Source organism: Uranotaenia lowii, chromosome 3, assembly GCF_029784155.1.
Source record: "Uranotaenia lowii strain MFRU-FL chromosome 3, ASM2978415v1, whole genome shotgun sequence".
Classification (NCBI taxonomy): domain Eukaryota; kingdom Metazoa; phylum Arthropoda; class Insecta; order Diptera; family Culicidae; genus Uranotaenia; species Uranotaenia lowii.
This window is the reverse complement of record NC_073693.1, coordinates 342012941-342021808: the sequence shown is the minus strand read 5'-3', so window position 1 is coordinate 342021808 and position 8868 is coordinate 342012941. Positions and strand designations below refer to the sequence as shown.

Below are 8868 nucleotides of genomic sequence, written 5' to 3'. Positions count from 1 at the left end.
CAGAACAAGCGACCCGGAAGACGTCGCATTCGACTGCATAATCTGTTTGATCCAGCCACGGTAAGTCTCGGCCGAATTAGCATTTCTATTATCCAATTGATCTGGCTGCTTTGTAACTTGTGTTTTGTTTGCAAGCATCTGATTTCTTGTTTTATATTTCAAGATGAAATCTGAGCAGTTGGACTTCGGATTTACACTATTGCATTACGAAAATCATTAATTAGTTACATAGAAAGCTTCCGATTTGTCGAATAATTTGTCTTCGCTTATTTCCAGAATCGTCCGCAGTTCAACTTTGATTTGGACAGTTCAGAGCCTCAACCTCTAAATGTCACACAAGATGGCAAAGAAGGTAACTTGGAAAAAGTTGCCGCAGGGGAACCCGAACCAGGCACATCGGGTGAAGGCAACAACGCGCCTGGCCCAAGTAACGTAATCCCTGATCATCAGCCAAAAGCCATTGCCGTCGTTGTCGAACCTTTGACTGAAGCCGCCGGAGACGGTGTCCGTGAAGTAAGCTCATCAACACCACTGGAGTCGGTACCATCTTCGCAAGATCCTGTAGTGCTCAATAAAGCAGGACCCATCCTAGCCAGAACCAAAAGCGATGGCTTCGCATCTGAAACTAATCTGAACCGAAAAATACTAATAAATCAGTTCCAACGTTCCAATGCTGCCAAATGTGATCTATTGAGACAACTAGCTTCCAGCACTCCAAACGCAAACCTCGTGAATAGTAGACTTTCAACTTTTGCTTCATCGATATCGCCAATTTTGGAAAGTGACTCTCCGGCTGGTCCAGAACGAGCTACATCTCCGGTCATGCTAATTCAAACGGACGCTTCAAGCCAGAAAGCTCATAAAACGGTCCAGCTAATGATCGCCCCTTGTTCCCAACCACCACTAGAAGCTACTCCTCAAAAAAATCGGACATTCGGCATTCCCGCGGAGCGACCAGCCTCGCCGGATGTAATCGTACCCGAAACGCCAAGCCCGCCGAAAAATCCGGTAGTAGAATCTCCAAAGGCCATTCCCATGGATCCTACTCATCATAGGCCCCGCCGGCTGAGCGTTACTATTGAAGAAATGGCTGCGGCTGGATTGCTGCATATGGCTGAAGATAACTGTATGACGTCGGATGAAAGTCAGCCGATTAATAATTCCCGTGAGAACGTTCTCCTGAAAAGTATTCTGAAGGACCGAAATTCTACGCTTAGTGAGCGCAAATCGATGCGCGTTTCTTTCTCGAATCTAGTGCACGAACGGGAAATTTCCCCGGCCCCGACAATTGAAGGGAGCTTGTCGTCGACGGCGTCGTCGTCAGACGAAAGTTCCAGTGAATCGGACGATGACGAAGAAAGAGTAGTGGTTATAAACCCCGATGATTATCAGGTGACTGATGAAGTCTATAGCGACGATAACTCGGGGGATAACTGCGATATGATGGCAGATTATGGCGAATTCGAGGTGAGTTAACAATCTTGGCAAAAGTCCGTTTCAAGCGAGGGATATTTGGCTTATGTAACGTCCCAAACGCCACTAGCCCTTTGGAATAATGGTTGTAAAACTATTTGGCGTAACACGCTAGAGACATAAAGCTCATTTGGCAATGATGCAAGCGTTTTTTTGCAGATCAAAGCCGACCTCATATGGATAATTCTTTATATATTTTCAAGTATTTCTTCAAATTTTAGTCTTTTCAAAACGAAATGTAGAGTCATTTTTTTTTAAATCTTCAGTGAATGTTTAAAAGCGAACTCGTGTTAATGGAACTGATTATTTTGTATTTTTAAATGGTGTTATAAAAATGTTCCTAAGCGTTTATATTAAATGTCCGCTATTCCAAATGACACTATTGCAATGTTTACGTCTAATTTATTTGTCAACTGAAAGTAACATTATGTTCCTCATTTTAGGCGATACGCCAAGAGCTTGCGAAAAGTGTTCAAAAGCTTCCGGAAGCTACCCTCCCAGTGGAGGACGATTACCAGGGTGGCTTTTTGGCAGAAGTACCTGAAACTGTGAAAAAAGATAATCGCACAAATCATCACGTTCTGGACATAGTCACGGATTGGGACGACGAAGAAGATCCGGATGCTTTACGGAAGGCCAATGAAGGTGCGGACTACACTAATATTGAAATTCCCGAGACTCAGCGAACAGAAAATGCAACTATATGCGATGCTCGTGACATTAGTTCCAGTAACATCGAAGAGAGTGCTGAACGATTGATTGATTTACCTCCACCGCCGGACCAATTCAGAGATGTCTCGGAAAACCCGTCCTCTTCCCCAACACCTGACGTTGCACCAACGGGTTTTTCAAGTTCCGCCAAAAGACGTTTCATAAGGGAAAATGACGAAGCAGTAATCTCGAGACTCCAGAGTGAGCTTCCATTATCCCAACCAGCAGAACATTCGCTGGATGAATCTTCAACCCCTTCAGAAGCACCAGCGGCATTTGAAAAAGTATCCGATACGCTAGTTGAGATAGCCCAGTCTTTTCGAGATCATCCTGCACCTCTTTTACCTCCTAAAGATGTCGAATCGAACACGATCCGAAAAACGTTAGCTGGTCCGATCAAAAAACGGCGGGAGACCAAAAATCCTGCATCGGAATCGTACTTCCAAACTGTCGAGAAAACCTTTGCCAAACCAGCGGAAGTTGAAAAAACCGAAAAGAAACGGAAACTGTATATTGCTCGGTTGTCTTCAGAATCTCCCGAGAAACCTATTGCAGATAAACCCAAGGTCAACGCCAAACCCACTATAAAACCGTTGAAAGTGGTGGTCCAAAGACTGCGTTATGCTGATTACTGCAAGCAACATTGTGTAAGAACTGCAAGCGATACTCGGAATGATCAAACTGGAGAAGAATCGAATAAACCAACTCAAAAGGTTGCAAATGCTGGATCACCTGAGACAACCACCATTGAAAAACGTAAAGATACCGAAAAACCGTCAAACGATTCGCCTGCAAAGCAGGTGGAAGGTCCCGTACATGCTGCACCAGCAGCAGTCGAATTCGACAGCTTTTCGTCGCCTTCTCCGGGTAGCAGCAGTGATGAAAACGTTGTGACAAGTTCTAGCTCGGGAGTGGTTAAATCCATTTTGATTGGAAGCAAACGCCGTTCTGCTGAAGTTGTAACATCCGATGAATCAATTCCGCAATCCAAAAAATCTTCAGAATCAATTTCAACGACGAGAAAAAGGCAGCAGAAAGATGATGACGGTAAACAGTTACAAGACAATGTGGAAAAACAAACCGACCCCGCGCCACAGGACGCCCAACAAGAAGAAAAGGCCATACGAAAGGTTATGTTCGATGTTACGCAAAATGACTCGGTTGAAAGCCCGTTGGCACTGCCTAGTAAACCTCAACCTGCGCTTACTCCATATATTTGCAAAAAAATGCGAGCCAAAGTTCAACAAAGGGAGAACGCTGTCCTCAGTACGGATGAGGCAATGGAAATCGATTCTACGGAAGATCGGGCAAATTCTGCTCTGATTGAAACACCTAGTGCGATATCGATGGACGAACCAGCATCACCGGATCAATCTGGGCAAACCGATGAGTTGCCGAATAACCGTAACAGCAGGAGGAGGTCACCGTCCCCTCCGAAAGACGTCGTTCCCCAACCGGTGGTAACTCGGCTGCGAGGTAAAAAGAAAATGGAACCGGAAATTGCCAAGCCCAAGAAAACGGTAAGTTTGTTAGACATTTTCTTTTCTGCGACAATATTTTTTGTTAAATTTTGTTTGTCGTAAAATCGGCAAATTTATAAATTTTATTATCGCTCTTCTGATTCAAACAAAACGAGTTTGATCTTCCCGACTATAGAACTCTTTTATAGAAGAACACGATATTATTTATTGGTTTCACGAGAAATTTTACCTTTTCATTAGAAGTAACTTCAATACATTTTATCACAGATTATCAAGCCCAAAAGAGGTAGACCAAAAAAGAACGGTCAAAGTGAACGGGACAAGCTTGCCAAGATCCGAAAAGAGGATTACCAAATAACTTTAGACCCCAGCGAAAACCTGCATAGCCCAGATATTTCCCCCGCAATCCTACCGGAGGCAAACGGAGCAGATTCTCCAATGTACGAACTTAGATACGAACCGGACGAGCACTCATCGGATACAGAGATTGTACCAGGAGACCCGCCACCAGTACCGTCTCAAGACACCGACAGTGAAATTGTGAAACCAAAACAGCAAACGGTATGTGTTCGGAAAACCTTTTTCAATTTCCTCATTAATTTGATTCGTTTTAAAAAGAAATGATTAATTTTTAAAAATTTGAAGCAAAATGAAGGATCTTGTACGGAAACTGACCCATACTCTTGATCGTGGTTTGGTTCCAAACAACGAAAATATGCTTCCATGTGGTCGTATGAAGGCTTTTTTTAAAGTAAGCGACGTTATCTATTAGTTTTTAATGATGATTTCTCTTATCACAGGATGTCTCCAACTCCCAACAGAAGGAAACAAGACAGGGTAACACCAGGAGTAAAGTCCGAATAGAGCTCACAGATCGTAACGAAGAAAATAACGAACCAACAGCGGCCGAGCCCAAGGAGAACCCTGTTGAGCTAGAAGTATTAACCGAAAATTTACCGGAGGCAAGTGGAGCTGAGGTAAACGCACAACCAGCCGGTGATCGACCCGTTTCTGTAAGTGTAACAAAAACATTTTTTAGATCATTACACTTCATCGAAACTTTTCATTGTACTTACCTTTCACAGAAGAAAAAACCCAAACTGAGACCGAACTTCAAAAAAGGCAAACAGAGGAAGGATACCGGTAACATTGAGCATCCAGAGCCTGCTGCAGATAAAGAGCATGAATCGATTGATTATACTAGTGGGGCTAATGCGAATCCGGCGGCCATCGAGGAAGACCATGACTTACCATTGGAAGCTGCTAGCGACGAAAAGCTCGGAACCAAGAGAAACAAACCCGTGAGTACTGCTGTATTTTTTTCTATTACTCTTTCGCCCATGACTGTTTGGCAGTTAGGTGTTCAAAACATCTCTGGCCATTTTCATGGATCCTCATTCCTGAGTTCTTTTCAATGGAAAACACTTAGAAATAATTGCAGTTGAGTGTAGCTTAGCTCTGAGTCTTGAAGGACATATGATCTTTGACATGAGACATGAGATGTGAAACACGAGACTCGAAGCATCACGTTCGCACGTTAAAAATCAATGCTCTTTCTAGTGACGTTTTTCGGTGATGTCAAGAAGCTAAATCTGGAAAGTCTTATTCTATGATAGACTAAGTTTTATGATTTGTAGATAGAAAAAAATTGAGAACTTCAGCTGTAATTGGACGCGTTTTGAACTAAAGGTTTATCACTGAAACTGGCCGTTTTTACAGGATTCTAAGATCAAACGGAAACCGAAAAATACGAAGAAAATGCATGTCCAGCGGAATCACGTTGCTGCGAACGATGGAGGTTCCCCGGAATCCGGGCCAAGATACGAATCAATCGAGCAATCGTCAGATGAAGGGAATGTATCAGAAGACCCACCACCACTAACAGCACCACCACCGTCTGCAGACGATGTCGATGGCGAAAGTGTGGATCCAAGCCAGCCGGCTTCGTCGAAGACGGTATTTTTAATTTTCTTAATTTCAAGTTTTTTAAACAGTTCGTCCAAAATTTGATCATAGCTTTTTTCCTTGAACTAAAACGAATCTATACTGACATTTTTTTTCAAATTTCCTTTTTGTTGTTTTCTAGGCATTGTCCAAAACGGTACGCTTTTTCGATGAAATCCAGACGACTGAACCAACCGCAAAGAGTATATCCAGCAAACCTCCCAAGGAAACCAGTTCCGATACAGTGTCGTCCGACGAGGGTAACCAACGGCCGATTGTAGATAACTCGGCCACACTCGACAGCACCCTGGAAATTGTTAATGATGTAAATGATGCGTTTGAAACGAGTGACATTGTACTGGAAGAACAACCGATCGAAGAGGAGGCACCGCTGCAGGCTACAGTAAGCAACAAACTTCGACCGAAGCCATCCACCAAGCCTCGCGTTCAAAATCGGGAACATGTTGAAAAACATACTACTGAAAGTTCAGAGAAAGCTAGAAAAGTTTCCAGATTTTTACGCGATGATGTCGATGATGACGATGATTGGGTTCCGAGTCGCTCCAAAAAGAGTTTGAAGGAAAAGGCGAACCAAATCCGACAGAAGTTGGACAGGACGACCAGCAGCCATCAAACTAGAAGAGCCGAAAAAGAGGACGAATCGGAGGTACCTCGACGCAGCGGAAGAAAATGTCGGTTGGCTAAGGAAATTCTTCGGAAGAATCCCCTATTAAATTCTGAATACGATCGACCCAAATATGTTCCCTTTGAGAATTTGGATATACAACGGGCAAACCAGTTGGCACTTGAAGCACGAAAACGCCAACAGTCTAGGGTCCACCGAACACAGAACTCTAAGCCGGCCAAAAGCACAAAAGCGCAGGATATCGTAGCACCCACAACGAGTTCAAGTACCACCGGACGGAAAAGAAATCCATCACCCCAAGAAGTGGGCCCAGCAAACGTCAAACGAAACCGTTGTGATAACGACAGTGGAGTGGACCATTTACATCTGGTAAGTTCCCATTTGTGTACGGTTTTAAATCGTTCGTGAATAATATATCATAACTTTCGCATATAGGAATCAACCGCCAGTTCTGGAGACTTGCAGAAAACTCGCACTGCTTCGATTGGTGTTAATACATCGGCCGCAGAAAAGTTGGAGGCCCAAAGCTGGATGATGCGGCTCATGAACCGGGACACGAACGCTTCCAACCAAGCGCTTCCGATGGCCATTTCGGCCGCTGATACCAACTTTGTGCACATGACGCTGGATCATTTGCGATTCCACGAGCGAAATGGAATCGAGTACTCATTTTTTATCTATCCCGAAGATGGAAAGTTTGGTTTTTTGCGGTTCGCTCCAAAGACTGTGAAAAAGTTGACCAAAACCGAAAACTTCGTACTGGTATGTTGGCGTTTTAGCGCTGTTTATTTTTTTTTAAATGGTACTAAGAAGGTTATTTTTCTCCACAGAAATTCTTTGTAATTCAAGGTCAATTGAACTTTGTTATTAACGGGGAAGCTGCAGCGATCAACGGTGGGGACTTCCTAATCATACCAGCAGGTGGGGCGTTATTTTAAGACAGAATAAGTTCAAATCAATCTAACCCCAAACCTTTTCGTCCAACAGATTCCAAGTACAGCATAAGCAACGGGGACAGCGTATCGCTAGTGTTTATGATTAAAGAAGAAGTCGTTATGAACACCATTGAAAGCACAATTCCCCAGACGTCAACTACAAATCCCTAACTAGATGACGACACCAATCGACTGTTCTCGCTCACCTGTATCAAATAACATTAGCTGAATAGTGTACATAGTTCATAGCTTGCTGCTAATATTTTATAATATCATTTTCTTTTTCTATTGAAGAAAAATGATCCCACATTGATGTTCTGCAACCACAACACTTATCTATATTGTACTAAATTATCTTTATATTGTTACGTAGTATGAGAAAGAAGTCAAATCAAGTATTTATGTTGAAAAAAAAACTTGGTTTTAAAGTATATCATGTTGTCCTGCACTTGTTTCTCCGTTATCACAGCACTTGTCAACCGCTTTGGTGAGAATCAATTTGCATACCTCCATTAAATTTTAAATAATCAAGAAAACATAACAAGATCTTTCGTTAAGTTTCGAATCTCATTCAAAAGTACCTATTCGTAAAGGTAGATGGCACTGCAAGCGGTTAATTTTTTAATGTGAAACTTTATAATCCCTGCGTGTTCTTTGCGCTTCTGTCCACATTCGCGTAACATGTTATACCGTATTTGTTTTCACCACCCGAAAGTGTTGCACCTTCCAAGCTGAAAACGAGCATGAATCGAGTTTTGCACCCACCTTTGTTGGTGTACGTGAAATCGGCAGTGTCAACAGAAAACATCAAGCTGTCAAAAATCCATTACAGCTGGTATTTGTTTTCGTTTGATTTCGAAAATTGAAACAAATTTACTTTAGTTGATCATTGTCTAGTAAATAATATGAAAATTTTAACATGAATTTATGTATTATGTTGAATTGTGAAGATTTCAGATTTATTTTGCTTGGTAGATTCGCCTCTGGCTCTGATGATAACTGCAATACCGGCTGATTCTGGGCGGTCTATGTTTGCTGCTGCTAGACTGCAGTTACCCCAGCTTGAAGGTTCCGGTATTTTGAACGTTTATTCCTCGCAAATCTCATCTTCGTTCGAGTACCTATTTCCGTTTCCAGATTACAAAAGAAAAATTCTTGGAAGTCAAATTGGCGAACTCAGATCGCGGAAGTCGGGGGAGAAAATTTTGCTAACAGACCGAAACGAACGAAATTCAAGCTCCCATACGACATACGAGTGTAGTCTCGAACTAACGTTTTTGAAGGGCAACGGGTGGGAATCCGGGACTTGGCGCAACCGAGCATCGTCACCCTAAGGCACAGCTCGAAGCAGAGTAGCTTCGATGCAGCTGAACGATTCTTGCTGTGGAGACCAACTTATAGGACCCTCCCGAACAAGAAAACTTTTCGGTTTGGGCGATTCCACCAGATCTTTGGGTTGGCCTTTTTGCACTCGGATTTGCTGCTCTTTTTCGGCATCGCCTGGAACCGATTGCAGCAAGCCTTCTGGACACATTTCTTCTTGGGAGCGTTGTTTGCTTTGGAACGTGCCATCCAGGTGAAATTCTCCGCCTCTGTTGGAAACGGCACTGGTATTGAATCCGGAACAAGTTTCCGTTCTTCGGGATAATAAAGAGAAAAAAACAGCTCGAACGCAATT

At 43.0% G+C, this 8868-nt stretch overlaps 1 protein-coding gene across 1 annotated transcript; it reads left to right on the top strand.

Moving 5' to 3' along the window:
* Positions 1-7621, top strand: LOC129753902 (uncharacterized; the record flags this gene model as incomplete). The annotated part of the gene is made up of 11 exons (XM_055749752.1): positions 1-60; positions 277-1467; positions 1917-3704; positions 3933-4226; positions 4466-4678; positions 4751-4966; positions 5385-5621; positions 5752-6624; positions 6691-7017; positions 7086-7176; positions 7243-7621. Coding segments are annotated over 11 exons (5409 nt in total), but the record flags the coding sequence as incomplete, so codon positions are not given.
* Positions 7622-8868: the final 1247 nt, after the last annotated feature.